Source organism: Pimephales promelas, chromosome 1 (assembly GCF_988280905.1).
Source record: "Pimephales promelas chromosome 1, fPimPro1.hap1.1, whole genome shotgun sequence".
Lineage (NCBI taxonomy): Eukaryota > Metazoa > Chordata > Actinopteri > Cypriniformes > Leuciscidae > Pimephales > Pimephales promelas.
The window spans coordinates 2,089,830-2,106,952 of NC_142769.1; the positions used below are offsets into that span (position 1 = coordinate 2,089,830).

At 37.7% G+C, this 17,123-nt stretch overlaps 1 protein-coding gene across 1 annotated transcript; it reads right to left on the reverse strand.

Annotated features, from left to right (window-relative positions):
• Nucleotides 1-94: 94 nt before the first annotated feature.
• On the reverse strand, nucleotides 95-11,925 carry drd4b (dopamine receptor D4b). The gene is made up of 4 exons (XM_039690745.2): nucleotides 11,336-11,925; nucleotides 10,242-10,354; nucleotides 6,263-6,858; nucleotides 95-644 (listed from the first exon to the last, which is right to left on the reverse strand). The coding sequence occupies exons 1-4, from the start codon at nucleotides 11,576-11,578 to the stop codon at nucleotides 439-441; spliced, it is 1,158 nt and encodes a 385-aa protein (XP_039546679.2). The 5' UTR covers nucleotides 11,579-11,925; the 3' UTR covers nucleotides 95-438.
• Between the last annotated feature and the right edge of the window lie 5,198 nt (nucleotides 11,926-17,123).

Here is a 17,123-nt window from a genome sequence, read left to right on the forward strand (position 1 = left end):
CCAGTTTCAAACCTCCTCCGTCTAGAGGTTTTATCACACATTTCTGTTTATACTAGTTTTCAGCTCCATGTTCAAAAGAATGAAATCTCTACGGTTTCAAAATATGCAATGCCTTTTAATTTAAAATCTTTCTTCTGGGCAATAACACCTCACAGATCTAAAATATGCAATGCATTATATATGTTATACCATTAATCTTAGCTTAATTCAGACTGAAGCATATTTGAACACAATATGGCACATTATAAAATGATGCAGAGATGTTCCAGGCACCACTTGTTGTATTGAAAATAAGTCCACTATATATAAAATATGGATGTAGTACATGGTAGGCACAAAGAAAGCACAAAACAACGAAATAAAACAATTCCACTCAAGAAGAGACGTCTTTAGCATAAATGATGGCATTGTCATGTCTTATGGAGCGCTTGGTGGATGTCATGAACAGCAGCGTGGGAGAAATCCTCGGAAGAACTTCCTGAATTCGGTGTTGAAGACCGTGTAGATGATTGGGTTAAGAGCACTGTTGACGTAACCCAGCCACGTCACGGTGCTCATCAGCTCTGGAGAGATATGACACGACTCGCAGCGGGCTCGGGTCGTGTGAACTACGAAGAACGGTGTCCAGCAGAAGAGGAAGACACCTGCAGGTGGAGATCACACATCACATTTCTGTTTTTAAAACCACTGGAATTCCTATTGTCCATTACTGTAAATGTTTTTTGTAAGTAATTGAAAATCATTTTCTGTGTTAGATTCACTGTGGTCACTCAGTGGTTAGATCCACTGTCTGACCATATGCCATTATTAGGGATGTCCCGATACCACTTTTTCACTTCCGATACCGATGCCGCACCTTTGGCTTTTGCCGATACCGATATTAGTCCGATATTTTTTTTTTCGTGGTCCGACTTGCCGTATACGGCCCACAGGGTGGTTTATAGGTTTAACTTTGTGAAAGACAAAACAAAACAAACACAAAAGTAAACATAATACAGATCTTTGGAAAGCTGAGAAACTCGTGATTCGAACGGCGTAAACCATTTTAAGATACAATCAACACAGCGGGCACAATCTGTCTCTTTGTCAGACCACCAACAGCCAAAACAAACCAACACAAACTGGAAGAAACTCACCAATTAGCCATCTGTTAGTCCACATTCCAACAAAAATGGTTTGGTTTCACTGTAAAGCGTCCATACAATCCAATTTGAAGAAGTTTTTAGTCCAAAACAATTGTATATATGAATAAACATCCATGGAATGTAAATAGTAGCATTTCGCGTTAGCCGACAGCGCTATCACAACTTCGACGCACTAATGCTACGTTCACACCGGACGCGAATAGGGCGTCAGGCGCGAATGATTTCAATGTTAAGTCAATGCAAGAAAAATTCCTGCGGCGCGAATGAGGCGTGGAGCGCGGCGCGGAAGACGCGAATACGCCTCATTCGCGCGTCAAGTTGGCGCGAATTGAGCGTTGTGCATTCACGCGTTTGACGCGAATTCGCGTCTGCCGCCCGAGTTGAAAAATCTGAACTTTGGCGTGAATTCGCGCCGCGTTAACCAATCAGGAGCCTAGCTGCTTGCTCACGTGGTGAAGTGTCTGGATGCTTCAATAAATTATTTTGTTAATATGACTAAATGCATGGTGGGATTATGCACAACAAAGCAAATGTTTCATCACTTAAAACATTATTTCTATATGGAGACATGTTCATTTTGTATTGAATGTTATTCATTCCATATCTAGAAATAGTATTATGTTGTAAAGACAATCAACATATCATATGTGCATAAATTCGTGTCTGGACGTGAGAGAGAGAAAAAAATCACAGGACAGGTTAATAACTTTTGAAGGCTGGCTCTATTTATTATCAAAACAAAAATAAATGACAGCTAGATTAGATGGATGAGGGGCCGGGCGAGGGTGATCCTCGCTCAGATGCGGGACAACAGGTCATCAAACTGGGCGCGTGACAGGCGGAAGTACCGCTGACAGCGGCCATCATCCAGCGCAGCTCCTGGAGCGAGCAAATGGTGAAACTCGCCAAACGGTTCGGCTCCGAAGGGTCCGGTGGACACAAATATACGGCGACGATGATCCCCACGCCGCTGTTCTGCTATCCAGAGTAAATACAGAGCGGTAACTCTCTTGATGAATGCTCGGTCGACATAAAAACAATGACCGCCAACGGATTTTGATTCTGACGCGCGTCACGCGCGTAAATTTCGCTTCAAACTTTACGCGCGCCAGTTTCGCTCTTGACACGCGAATTAACACTAGTGGTCAAGCGTCAAACTAGACGCGTCAGGCGCGAATTTGACGCGCGATTCGCGTCCGGTGTGAACGTAGCACAACACTATTGATCCGTCTAACTTCAGTTGAAACGTAAACATTGGAGAAAAAAGAATGTCAAAATGGCCACTGACCCATGAACTATTGATTGACAGGTCATTTTAGCCAATCGGCGAGTGTTAGGGGTGTCTTCTAAACTCCAACAGCCAACGAGCGTGCCTGGTGAAGATCGGTACCTACCTCTCTTTGAGTAACAGTTTATCTATCCAGTTGCAATAGAGAATGAAATGACGCTATTTTCTGATAGCCAATGAATTTCTGAAAAGACTGAAATGCAGCTTTTGTGGGTGGAATCATCCGATTACATTAGAATCCGTGCGCAAAGCGAGAGTGATTCTCTGCGCGCGTGTGCGTAAACACAACAATCATCACGTGACAGGCTGCGCCGCTAAACTGGATAGCGCTCATATTTTTTTCTCCCCTCCGATCTCCGATCTAGCGTTCTGGGCCGGTATCGGCGCGATACCGATGCCGTGGATCGGATCGGGACATCCCTAAGAACGTTGTGGTCAGAGTCCTGCTTCTTTTCTGATAAAGCAAGAAAAATGATCAGCCATGGCTCATAATATTCAAGAATGACTTTAAGAGCTCTGGAAAGCTTAGGATAACCCAGAAACCTGCAAAATCACGCTCATTAATTCTGCATTATGCAATGCTGACATAAGAATCTCTTGCGAAAGCGACCAAACTAAGTCAAATGTTATGAAGAATGCGGGAAAAAAGCTGCACATATAAATCAACCTTATATATGTTATGGTTATTAATGTGCTCCTCCAGTGGCCTCTGCTCTGCTGAATTATTCAAGTATATTAATGCTATTTCTATAAATACCCAGTAATGGAGTTAAAATAAGTTTCAGATCATCAGCATAACTGCATGTTTCTGTGATGCAAGAAATGTTTACATCTTTAGAAAAGTTATCACTTCCCCCAACCTTTGAATCCTCACGAGGAGAGGAAAACATACACATTCCTCTACTGTACACGGGAAATATGGAAAATGTCTTGTTTCTTTAAGGAGTCATTTCTGACCTGTTGATGTAACCAGTAATCAGGTCATATTCAGGTCATATTTCCCTGCAAGAGTTTTTTTTTTGGTTGAAAAGTTGAGAGAATTGTGTTTTTAAATAGACTACAATGTGTATCAGCAATGCTTTTATCACTTGTTTCTGCTTGTTTTTTGTACCGTATTACATTGATTCCAACATTCCATAACATTCCAACATTCCAGAACATTCCAACATTCCATCCAGAACATTCCAACATTCCATACAGAACATTCCAACATTCCATAACATTACCACTTTCCAACATTCCATAACATTCCAACATTCCATAACATTCCCACATTCCCACATTCCAACATTCCATCCATAACATTCCAACATTCCATAACATTACCACATCCCAACATTCCATAACATTCCAACATTCCATAACATTCCATAACATTCCCACATTCCATAACATTCCAACATTCCATAACATTACCACATTCCATAACATCCCAACATTCCATCCAGAACATTCCAACATTCCATCCAGAACATTCCATAACATTCCCACATTCCATAACATTCCAACATTCCATAACATTCCATAACATTCCAACATTCCCACATTCCATAACATTCCAACATTCCAACATTCCATAACATTCCAACATTCCAGAACATTCCAACATTTGAAATTCGGCTTGAAACTGTTCAATAGGATTTTACCACATAAAGCACATTTTAGGTTACCAGCCAAATTATTAGTATTATTATTATTATTTTTACATGGTCTGAATATGATACATATTGTCTGATGACTAACAGAACACAACAAACATTTCAGGCTGTCCTAAAAATATAGCGGGCAAGCTGTGCCACTTTTTATTTAAAGAGATAGTTCCCCCAAAATTGAAAACTCCATCATGTACTCACGTTTATGTCATTCCAAACTTGTTTGACTTTCGTTCTTCTGTGGAACACAAAAGAAGAATGTCTGTTTTTTTTTTTTTAAGTAAATATGGTCCAATGTTGGCTAACATTCATCAAAATTATGTTCTGCAGAACTGAAAAAGAAATCATATGGGTTTGGAGTAAATCATGACAGAATTTTCATTTTTGAGTAAAAGTATCAATTTAGGTTTTCTTCTAATCAAGTAAAAAGTTGAAACAAAAGAGTTGAAACAGATAAAACACACCAAAAGAGCTCTTTAGCTCCGTCCACTCCCATGAAGCACTGCGAATGACGATCTTTTTAAGCTCTTAAAATATGTAAATATTTGTATACTAGTCAAAATCTGCTATAGGGTAATTATGGACCAGCAGTTTTATTTTTTACTATTATTTACAACAGGATCTGCATTTTTATTTGTTTCGAAATAAACATGATTTCCAAAAGTCAACAAATTTGTGATAAGCAAAACATGTCAGTCTCTGAATCTTCCAGAAACAACGGCACTAATGCACTCTTTATTCAGAATACGTGATATAGTAAACCAATTTTCAACAACAATAATTATAATTAAAATAAGGAAAGATTTGAAAAATGCAACTCTAGTCTTTGCTGAACGTCTCTGTGTTAATGAATGGTGTCCCAGAAATGAGGTCAAGGCACCAGGTGAACCACGGCATCATAATTGGATAGAGGGATTTGCCTGTGGTTGGTTTTATCTGTGTGGTCCAGGGAAATTCAACTTCTGTGGCAATTTCATGCAAAGCTTGACATTGACGGTTATAATTACATACACAAACTAATTAGGCTGCTTTATTGATAAAACCTCAAAAGTTGTATTTGAAAGTTTTCTTTCATTCTGCTCACATCCAAGCGGCAACTTCCGGTCTTTCTCTTGAAACCAACATGGAACTGAAGTGACTTAAACTGCAATTCATCGACTGGCCACTGGAGGCAGGCTCCAAAAGAGAATCAATCCCATAGACCCCAATGTTAACTTGCCCAACTTTAGGGCAGAAAAAAACATGTTTACAGCCTGGTGCAAAAAAGTGGTTTTGGTCTATATAGCTAAGTTTGCCCTTCATGACAACTGTGAGGGGGGTGAATCTTTTATAACTCATCTGTTGAAATTATATTAAGCTTTCAAATTCTGCATAATCAGGGGCGGGGCCATTTGAGTGACAGGTGGATTGCTGCTACTGTCACTATTAGCTGTTTGTCTGCTGCATAGACTCTAAAATAATATTGAAGTAGTGTCTGTGACATCACCCGTAGTGTATTTTTGAAGCCCAAAGTGGGCGGAGCTGGTCGCCGCCATCTTGGCAGCGCGTCACTCCCCGATAACCGGAAATTGGCAAAGAGGTGGATTAGCTGAGGTGACGCTAACAGACAACAAACGGCTAGTAGTGACATCAGCGCTAATCCACCTGTCACTCAAATGGCCGCCGTCCTTAATTATGCATAACTTTAAGGCTTAATATAATTTAAACGGATGAGTTATACAAAAATGCACCCCTCTCACAGTCGTCATGAAGGTCAAAATTAGCTATATAGACCAAAACCACTTTTTGGACCAGGCTGTAAACATCTGTATTTCTGCTATGAAGTTGGGCATTTTAACATGGGGGTCTATGGGATTAACTCTCTTTTAGAGCCTGTCTCTAGTGGCCAGTTGATGAATTGCAGTTTAACTCACTTCCATGTTGGATTCAAGAGAGAGTTGTCTGTCTGTTAGCATCACCTCAGATAATCCGCCTCTTTGCCAATTTTCATTCATCCAAGATGGCGACGACCGGCTCCGCCCACTTAAGGCTTCAAAAACGCTCTTCAGAAAGCAACAGGTGACGTCACCACACCCACTTTTTACAGTCTATGCTCACATCGAATTATACAGTAAGTACTTTAAACTTCATCAGCACAGACAAACAACCACTCACAGAAGTATTATTTCAACACTTACCCACAACAACAGGTAAAACCCTCATGGCTTTTCTCTCCCTTCCATTGATTTTAGCCCTTTTCTTTCGCTGAGTTGGCTGGCCGTGTTTAATGCCAGTGTAGGCCACGGTTTGAATGGAGCTGTTTATATACTCCGGTGGGAAAGGGCAAACGGGCGGTTTGAAGTCATCAAGCTCCTCAAGACTGGACTGGGCCAGATCTCTCTCAATGACCCGCGGCAGAGACATGGTTCGAGATCCCAATGGTGGGAGAGCGGCAGCAACCGCCGCATGCTGTAAACTACGGCAAGCATGAATACTGTTCCTCAGTTTGGCTTTACGTGCTTCTTCCCATTTGCGCAAACCATGGAAGATCCCAAAATACAGTAGGAGCATGATGGGGCACGGGATGAAAAAGGAGCAGACGGACGAATACACCACGTAATTGTCGTCTTCCAGTTTGCATTCTGTGGGATCTCTTTGAGGAACATTGTTTATCCCGAAGATGACGGGAGAAGCCACAGCCAGCGCCAAGAGCCACGTCGCAGAGAGCAAGACCATTTGCCGATAGTCGACGTGCTTTCTGTTGTAGTTAAGCGGTATGGACACCGCTATAAACCTGTTAAAATTATACATATTTCAACTTTAGCATATGGAAACATGTAAAATAAATAAAGACTTCTAATGGGCTGTTTACACGACACCGTTTTCAACTAAAAATGTGCGTTTAGGCCGTTTCGTTCGTTTCCATGACAATGACAACTTAGGTGCCTGAAAACGGGTTTGTTTTGACAATGTAAGTGGAAAAACGTCTCCGTTTTAAGCATATCGTTGTCGTGTAAACGTACCCTAAGAGCCATAATCACAACTAAGCCAAAAGCTGTAGTCAGTGGCTCTCAACTGGTTTTCGCTTTTGAAGACCCACACTCTAAAAATAACTTGCAACCGTTCATTTGCATCAATCTTAACGCTTAACGCGCCAGACGCTCAATTCGCGCGAACAAGGCGTATTCGCGTCTTCCGCGCCGCGCACCACGCCTCATTCGCGCCGTAGGAATTTTTTACGCATGTAACACGTCTTTGCATTGACTTAACATTGAAATCATTCGCGCCTGACGCGCTATTCGCGTCCGGTGTGTACGTAGCATAAGATCCATAATCACGACAAAGCCAAAAGCTGTAGTCAGTGGCTAAAAATTACTTATAATAAAATATGCAACCGCTCATTTGCATCAATCTTTTTGAGTCATGACAGCGTTGCATGAAATTATGTATTTCAAACAACAAACTACATTGAGCTAGAGGAACTTAATCATTTGTGACAAACACAATTTTTTAAGTTGATTACTGAATGGAGCCAATTTTATGTATTTCAGTTCAAATCCACAGCTATCATAGTAAAATGTAAGATATTACTCGTCAACTGGCATTAGCTCACTCATTGCTATGTAGTGTTTATCTTCATGAAGTCACACTTTTAAGGGTGTGTTCATACTTGCACGTTTGGTTGGATTGAAACAACCCACTGAGCAAAATGATGTCCAAAAGACGTCTTTTCAACGTCTTTGTCACGAATGAAAGTTTTATGACGTCTTTTTGTGACGTGTTCTGGATGTCCGATATAGACGTTAATGGGTCCTTCGGACAAGGTTAAAAACTAGTTCAAATGTGGCCATTGTGGACATGTTTTCAACATAACTTATGGTCTCTTTTAGACAATTTATACTATTTCTGGACCAAATAAACACTCTCAGGATGCATTAAATTAAAACTCATTGTTTAGATGCGGTTTAGATAGTGATATCTGTTTTATTTTAAATCACCATTGTGGAGATCAGTGTTTGCTTTAGTTGGGCTCTTGGTCCCAGATCGCCTTACTTTAGCTTTTCTTTGGCTGTTGTAATTGTGTGTTTGTACAACACAATTGTTTGTGCAGAGAAAGCCAAAGAAATGAAAAATCAGCTGTCTTCAACACAATGCAAGCATTAAACAGCATTTAAACTTTTGGTTTTATATCTGATATTCATAACCACCAATCTTCTGGAACTGCATTATTTGGATCAGTAACTTTAAAATGATCACTGTGTACAAAATATTTTAAGAAAGTGAATCACAGATATCAAGATTTTGGATAATGACTCACAACAATGGTGACAACCAAAACAAAAAAGCTTGGCAATCAAGGATGTTTTGTACTATGAGAGCTACCCATCATGCATTGCAGCATGAAGCATTTTTTGTATTTATTGTCACCATTGTTGTGAGTCAAAATCATTTTCTCAAAACATTGTGTAAACTTGCTTTTTGTCCAACTTCCATACTACTGACCCAAATAATGCAGTTCCACAAGGTTGGTGGTTATAAACTCCAGATATCAACACAATAGTCTAAACACAACGTTAAATGCTCACTTTACTTTGATTTCATCATTATCATCAACAACAAGGAGCTAATGTGAGCCAATTTTACATTTTTCTTGGCTTTCTCTGTCACAACAATGGTGTTATTCAAACACACAGTTACAACAGCCAAAGAAAAGCTAAAGTACGAAAAGTTGGGACCAAGAGCCCAACTAAAGCAAACGCTGATCACCACAATGGTGACTTAAAATGAAACAAATATCATCATCTAAACAATGTAAGGAAATAAACATGAGTTTTAATTTAATGCATCCTATTTATTTGGTCCAGAAACAGTATAAATTGTCTAAATGAGACCATAAATAATGTTGAAAATGGCCACATTTGAACTAGTTTTTAACCTTGTACGAAGGATCCATTAACGTCTTTTTCAGACGTGCAGAACACATAAAAAGATGTCATAAAAACTTTCATTCTGGCCTCTCAGTGCACGCCTCTTCAATGTAATGTCCGACTTTTGTGACAAAGACGTTGAAAAGATGGGTCTTGCTTCACTTACAATCAAACTCTGAAACATGAATGGAACATGGAGCAAAGACAGAAATGAACCAAAAAACGGATGTGATGTCACAAGATGCAACCATAAAAAAGATGGAGGGATCCCTGCACATTTCATAAGCTCTTCACGAGTTCTCATCTAGTCAAAATACCATCATATGTACACACACATTGGTCCTGCACATAGTAAACATTGGTTTGGATGTTTGTTTTTGCAAAATATGTGCCATAAAAGGCATTTCGTTTTTTTTTGTTTTTTTTTTATCTTTAGGTATATGTATTTTATCTTTATGTATTATTTTTAGGTCCGGACCAAAAGAACCAACCAAACTAGTGTGAACAAACCCTTAATGTCAAACATAACAGCATTAAACACTAAACAGGTTTTTCCCCTCACTAAAAACAAATAAAATGACAATTAATTTCAACATTTATTCTCCCTACTCAGTCCAATGCAAAGCATGCTGGAAACTAAAAAATCCACTGCCCACTTTCCAAAGTTATCAATTTCATCAACTTTAAACTGATTAACACATACATTTCAGTTTTAAATTGCACACACAATTATGATCAATATTATTATGCAAACCTAACAACGCCAAATAATGTTTGGTTTAATTTCACCAACTTGCAACCATGTTTAGTATAGCATCTGCCTAATTTGTCTAGCTTCTTCTAAGTAGACAGTGAATTTGTGTTTGACATCAACAAGATGATAAGATTATTTGTTCTCTTATCCAATGTTAGATGCATTTTATTATTTGAATTTAGAATGGTTATTTTCCTGCTTTCTGCAATCAGATCAGAGGTCCGTTTTTGGGTCACGACTGGAGAATAATGCTAATCTCATCTTTCTTTAATAAAGTTACTCAATGATTTGCTGGAACATGGTCTTACGCACTATAAGAATGAACTTCAAAACCAGCGTGACCTGCTTCTGCAACCCCGATTAGATCAAAATAATATGCTAAAAACTGATTATTCCCTCCGCATTCTTTCTTGAGAAAATGCCTCCCAAAGCAACTTTTCTCTTTCCTCTGGAAAAGCAATGCTATGCAATATCAATATGATGGGAAATTCAAACCTGTCCACACTGATCGCACAGAGGTTAAATATAGATGCCGTACAGAGCATTACATCCATGGTCATTAGTCCATCGCAAAGAGCCACGTCCAATGACCAGACACCACCTTGAAACTGGAAAGACAGATGTCAAAAAGAGTATTAATGAGTATTTCGCATAAATGATGGAAAACAACGCCACACTTCCTTCCATCTTTCATTACTGCAATTCATTTCAAACAGGTAAGCAATTGTATCGAGACAGATGACGTTCGACTGCCCTTGATTAAACGAGTCAAACTAATCTAATGAGCCTAACAACTAGACCGATTTAACATGGGGGCAACTTGAGGATAACAAGATAAGTGGACTAAAAGAGACAGAGAATCAAAGATAGAAGCCTATGTAGTAACTCTTTTCAAATATATTTATGCATGTATGTGTGTGTGTGTATATATATATATATATATATGGTTGTAATACATTACTCAGTAAGTTACAGTACTGTAAGTAAAGGCTAACGATCAAAATGTAAAGTCTAATATTAAAATGTAGGCCTGTTTTTATTTTAACCCTCTCCCTTTAAAACACTTTAGTCAGTCCAAGAATAATTGGTGCATTTTTATACTATATATTTTTTTATAGAATTAAAAGAGCAGTTCCATGTGTATCCATGTGTATATTTCAACTGGTCGAGGTTGAAAAGGGATTTATAAGGTAATTAATAATAAGTAATGCAATAATTTTTACAGAGAGTAATTAGTACAGTACCATTGAAGATGTAATGTGTATATATAAATATACACATTGTATAAACACAAACTTTTATGTTAGATGTGATTAATCACGATTAATCGTTTTAACACTAATATACATTTTTGTTAATTAGTCATTAGTTAATTAATAAGTTAATTATAGTACAATCACGTCTTAAAACTGCAATCTATATTTCAGTGTTCATATACATCAACCTAATACGACAGACCTTAGATAAATGGTTGTAGTAGGCTACTAAAAGTGTAGACTAAAATAGTAGGCTACTAATACCTAAGAACCATGTTTGGATCATCAACAAAATGCGTTACAAAATGAACTTCTTATAAACGCATGACTTACCTCTGCATAAACAAACAGGGGTAAAACCAAAACTGCCAGCAGCAGATCTGCCACAGCCAAACTCACAATGAAATAGTTAGTCGTTGTCTTCAGGGCTTTTTCCTTGTAAACACTAAGGCAGACGAGCACATTTCCACAAATGATCACAATAATGAGCGAAACCCCGAACACGAGCGCGGGAACATTGCGCGTGAAGAGCGCGTGCTGGAGAGAGCTGGTGTTTGAGCTCGAGGTGGTGTTCATCGTTCCTGATCCGAGCGAGAACGGCTTCTTCTTCTGGGGAACTTTTCATAAATGTCTCGTGGTGTCCTGTCCGCGTTGGTCCATCTCTGTTCATCTTGTGTTAGTCCGAACACGAGCCATCGACTGTCCATCAGCCGAGTGTGTGTCGGTCAATCTGCGGTCTCTCCTTAAATTACAGTCGGCTAATCTGGGGGAGTTGCGCTGCTCTTCCCCTCGTGTGATGTAAACTGCTGTCAATGAAAGTTTCCGAGGTTGAAAAAAGCAATAGAAACCGCGCCATCAATAGAGACTCGCTTGAGGTCAGTCTAGGTGTCAGACCGTGGCGCTGCTAAAAAAAAAAAGTCAGATTTGTGAGATAAAAAGTCGCAATTACCTTTATTATTTTTTTATTCTGTGGAAGAAACAGCAGGAGAATCATTTCACAGGTAGATTTATTTTTGAATGTCAGTTTCTTAATTCTGCAAAAATATAAAAGAAAATGTATAAAATAAAAATATTTTAGTTTCCCTATAGGGAAACGTTATTTTACAAGCAATTTCTTATAATTGTGTGATTGCATATAGTTTCTTTTTTATGGAAAATAATGTATTACCTACTTATTACGTAAATGCAAAGTCATGCCTGTATGGTTAATAAAGTGAGATTGAATAATTAAGTATATTATTTGTCATATTTTATTATTGCAGGTTTGCGTAATATTCTGAGTTTCTATTTGAGGGTTATTATTAATTTTTAGGAACAGAACAGGCTGCTGAAAACACACAACGCACAACTCCCGATTTAATTAAAATGTAACTCGGATATAGTTCCTATAAGTTCCAAATTTAAAATTTATAAAAATTCCAAAAAATTCCAAAAAATAGCCACTGGGCAATACCCATATTCCATTCCAATTATGGAAGTTTCAGACCTGTATGAGATATGCATTTAGTCAAGATTAGATTTAAAAATATTTATATAAAATAGTTTAAAAAAAAAAATGTGTAATATGAAATGTGACACTGCCCACTAGGGGATGGAGCCGACTGAAAAGATATAAAGTGCCGTTTCCATGAACATGTAATGTCTGATTTCACAGTATGTTTTTACAGGACGGATTTTGATATTTGAACGTTTTGAATGATACCTAATATTTATAGAAAGGCAATAAAAAAGAGCAGCAAGTGTGAGACACTGGATTTTAAAGTGTCCCCCTGTGGTGAAAATCCAGCTTTTAATGTTGTTTATGTGTCTATATGGTGTTTTTAATGTGCTTTAAGACAAACCATGTGCATATTCATAAGTCGACAGCATTGCTGAGGATTTTCTCGTTAAAACGGCAGTGAACTAAAGACAGTCTCAAAAACACAATCGCTGGTGTTTCTGACGTCACAAACAACCAATCAGATGTGATCGTCAACCAGTGGATCTCTGATCTGAGTGAGTGAGTGGAGGCGGGGCTAATTTGCATATGTATAGAACCTTGAATACTAAATGAGACAAGGGTGTTGAATTACTTTCAAGCTATTTCAAGGCATGAAGACAGTTTTTTCAAGGAAAAAACATTTAAATTTGTAATTTTGTTGATAAAAGATGAGTTTTAAGCGATACAATTATTGACTAAAGGGGGACTTTAACTAATTGCATTTAATATACATTTAAACTATAATACTTTCATTTCATTTATTGCAAATAACATGCAATTAACACTACATTCAGTTGGTTCACGCAATTTTTTCACAATGGCATGAGGATGAGTAAATGAAAACAACATTGATTGAACTATGTGAAGTATTCCTAGATCTCTAGTTTAATACTTTCTAAATTCTGGTGCCCAAATTAGGTTAAAGTATGAACAGATTAGGAACTTAATTCAAATGTGTATTTGTAAACCTATGTCTTAACCTAAAAAAAAAACAAAAAAAAAACATGTTAATCCACAGTAATGCATAGGGCAAACGGGTTTTAGGTTCATTATTCGCTGTTGTTCATTAAAATGTAAGAAGTTACTTCAGCATATGTTTCCTCTGATCATATGAAATTAATTGGAGTTGACATCACTGTAATCACATGGAAGATGAAGGTCTACAAGCAGGATGGGTTTAGATGAAAACATAAGTTTTAAAAGTAATTAAAATAAGTATTTTCCCCCATCATGGAAAGTATATCCTCCACTCTTTGTCTGAATACTGGGACTGTAAAGATTTCATTTAGTTCTCATATTTTCCCCTCCATGTGAGGGTGAACGTGTAAAGTGAGAATAGCTATCTGAGAGATTGTGGGGGAAGATGAAGAAGAGGACAATTATAGCACATAGTTCATTCAGAAGGGAAATAAAGTATCGGATAACTGGTGGGTAATGAAGATGAAACTTTGTCTTCCTCGAGGTTCTAATAAAAGTACTTTGTTCTTTTTTTGCTACTTAGTATTTCCACTTTGTAATATGTAGAAAGTTCAACAGATGATGGTTGGAAAATCGGGGTTAGACAGTTTTCCAGCCTGTCATCAGAGCAAATACAGTCTAATATGATATTTTAAATATTTCAATAAAAATTTTACGACACTATTTTGACACAAATCTTATAACACACTTTACATAAAACACCTTTATAAAACTTTCAAGCATTACCAAATGATATCTTATGTAATGAAATCACAGTCTCAGTCCAAGAGTATTTAAATGTCCTTATTTATGTGATATGTATGTGTTAAAACAAAGGCACACACACACACACACACGCACAAAAATATATATTAAAACTGTGTGTTCATAACTTTTGAGTCTCTGAAACAGCAAGATGCCTTGTTATTGTTTTCTGTCCCTCTCATGATATTATTGGCTTAAAATTTATTAAATAATTGTTGTGTTAATTTTTCCAGGCTCAAGGATCTCAAGATGGCAAACAAATACAAGGTCAAACAAATGTTACACTTTTTTTGATTTTATCCCAATACGGGCTTAAAGATAAGGTTGTGCCTTAATCAAAAACATGCTTGAACCCTGTAACTTGATTTTTAATCAGTCTAATATTTTATGTTTTTTTTTTTAAGTGAATTGCATAGCCTATATCACATTTTTTTTGTAGATTATTTTCTACTTTAAGGCCCATTTAATTATACACAGTACTAGATATATTTATAAATTGTATTATAGATGAATGAAGTGTAAGCATCTACAAAATAGGTTAGATATACAGCCACTCTAGAGATTTCTTTTTCTGGGTTTCACCGACACTATGTTTCTGTCTGGGTTAATGTGCTTTAATTGTCCTCATAGCAACTGTACATCTGGTTTGGTTGCATGGAGGGTTTTTATGTAGGTGTCTTTAGACTCCTTGAAGTAGTCTTTGCCACATAAAGCCATGCTCACTTTCATTTGAAATGAGGAAAGACGAAAAAGTATGCCAGCAGTTCAGCGAGGCAAGACATTCTCGGTCAAAACTGTGTTCTAAAAATGGCAGGTGACCTAAAACAAGACATTTCTCCAGACATACTTCATAAACAGCCACTACTTGAGCAAAACTACACAAACCATAAACTACGTTTTCGTGTCGTTGCAAAACTTAAGTGAAAGTCAAGCGTACAAACCTGCCAAACATGTCTGAAATATCTCAAACCCTTTCTGACCTCTCTCCTGTTTTGCAGGGTGACTTGTGGGTCAAACCCCAGGGAACATTAAGCAGGTTTAAGTAAGGCTTAGTTGGGAGTATTGCACTAATGTGGAGCTCACTGTCTAAACAGTGCGTGACTAATATTGACGTCATGTGAGTTGCTTTTACCTCCCTGCAGTTCCAGACCATCCTTAAAGACTTGTATACAGGATTTGTATTTCATATTGGGAACCCAAGCGTGTTGATTGTTTCGATATTGGGGAGATTTATGTCATATATGTAAGATAGGCTCGGAGGTTGACCTTTCATTGCACAGAAAACTTCATTCTTATTTACGATCTCTTTTAGAAGAGGGATGCTGGAAACAAGCTAAGCTGTTTGTTTGCTCTCCATTTCAACTCATTCCAGTATACTAGGATATACTAACATATTAAAGAAATACAAATAATTTTTGGATCTTTTGTTTTATTTAAGGCAAGACATCACCGTACTTCCCCAATTGATTTTTTTACATTAAGAAAACTATTTTTATTTACAAGTTTTCTGAAAAGTTATACAAATGAGGCATTATCTAATTAAATATGCATTAATTTGCCAACATTAAATCTAAACATTGGATAAAACCAGGTTCAAAATTCTTCTTTTTTTGGACATATTAGATTCAAAGGATTTTAAAGAGGGGATTTTGGATATCTCTTTTTTTCAGCAGCCAGAAAAATGTATTTGCCATTTTTTTAGGAATAAAACGTTGTATAAAATCAGGAAAATTACATATGAACAAACCGCTCTGTAAAAACCTTCAGAATATACACTCACCTAAAGGATTATTAGGAACACCATACTAATACTGTGTTTGTGGCATTGATTCAACAAGATGCTGAAAGCATTCTTTAGAAATGTTGGCCCATATTGATGGAGATTTGTGGGATGCACATCCAGGGCACGAAGCTCCCGTTCCACCACATCCCAAAGATGCTCTATTGGGTTGAGATCTGGTGACTGTGGGGGCCATTTTAGTACAGTCAACTCATTGTCATGTTCAAGAAACCAATTTGAAATGATTCCAGCTTTGTGACATGGTGCATTATCCTGCTGGAAGTAGCCGTCAGAGGATGAGTACACACTCTTAGAAGAAAAGGTTCTATATAGAACCTTAAAAGGTTATATTAGCGCTACATATTTGGAACCCCTAAAAGGTTCTATAAACTCTTAAAAAAGGGTTCCTCTGGGTTCTATATAGAACCCTGGGGTTCCATACTTGGCCAACAGAACCTTTTACCAAAAAAAAAAAATGGTGAAAAATATATGAAGCGGGGGATGGAACCATTTCTGGTTCTAAATAGAACCATTTCTTCTAAGAGTGATGGTGGCCATAAAGGGATGGACATGGTCAGAAACAATGCTCAGGTAGGCCGTGGCATTTAACCGATGCCAAATTGGCACTAAGGGGCCTAAAGTGTGCCAAGAAAACATTCGTGTTGTGGCTTCGCTGAATACCTCGGTTGTAACGAGTGGTTATATCTTGACAGCATATTCAAGTAACCAAATTACTTTAAAATGGCAAAAAATGTGTGGCTCCAATGCTAAAAACCTGTTTAGTCAAACCCTGCCCTATAGTTCTCAGGCCAAGTTGGCATGGTTTGAGGGGAAATAGGATTTACCTTATCCTTTTCTACAGAAGGACTTGTGAAATGGAGCAAGAACTGTTTTTAGAAGATTAACACATTGTTGGTATTTGTATTTAAGCATTTTGCATTCCCCTGGATCTCAACTGAACACTGTATACATTGGCAGATTGCTGAAAGTTCATTAATCTCACAGATTTGGTGGTGATTGGTTTATCACTTTAACAAATGCTGGGTTGTTTTAACCCAAATTTGGGTCAAATATGGACAAACCCGGCCTCTGGGTTAAATTGTTAAATCACATTTTTAACCACACGTTTGGGTTTGTCT

Coding starts and splice junctions, on each gene's coding strand:
- drd4b (XM_039690745.2), bottom strand. CDS start 11,578: ATGAACACCACCTCGAGCTCAAACACCAGCTCTCTCCAGCACGCGCTC. Junction 10,355..11,335: donor CCCTGTTTGTTTATGCAGAG/GTAAGTCATGCG, acceptor CTGTCTTTCCAG/TTTCAAGGTGGTGTCTGGTC. Junction 645..6,262: donor GGTTTTACCTGTTGTTGTGG/GTAAGTGTTGAA, acceptor CTCCACCTGCAG/GTGTCTTCCTCTTCTGCTGG.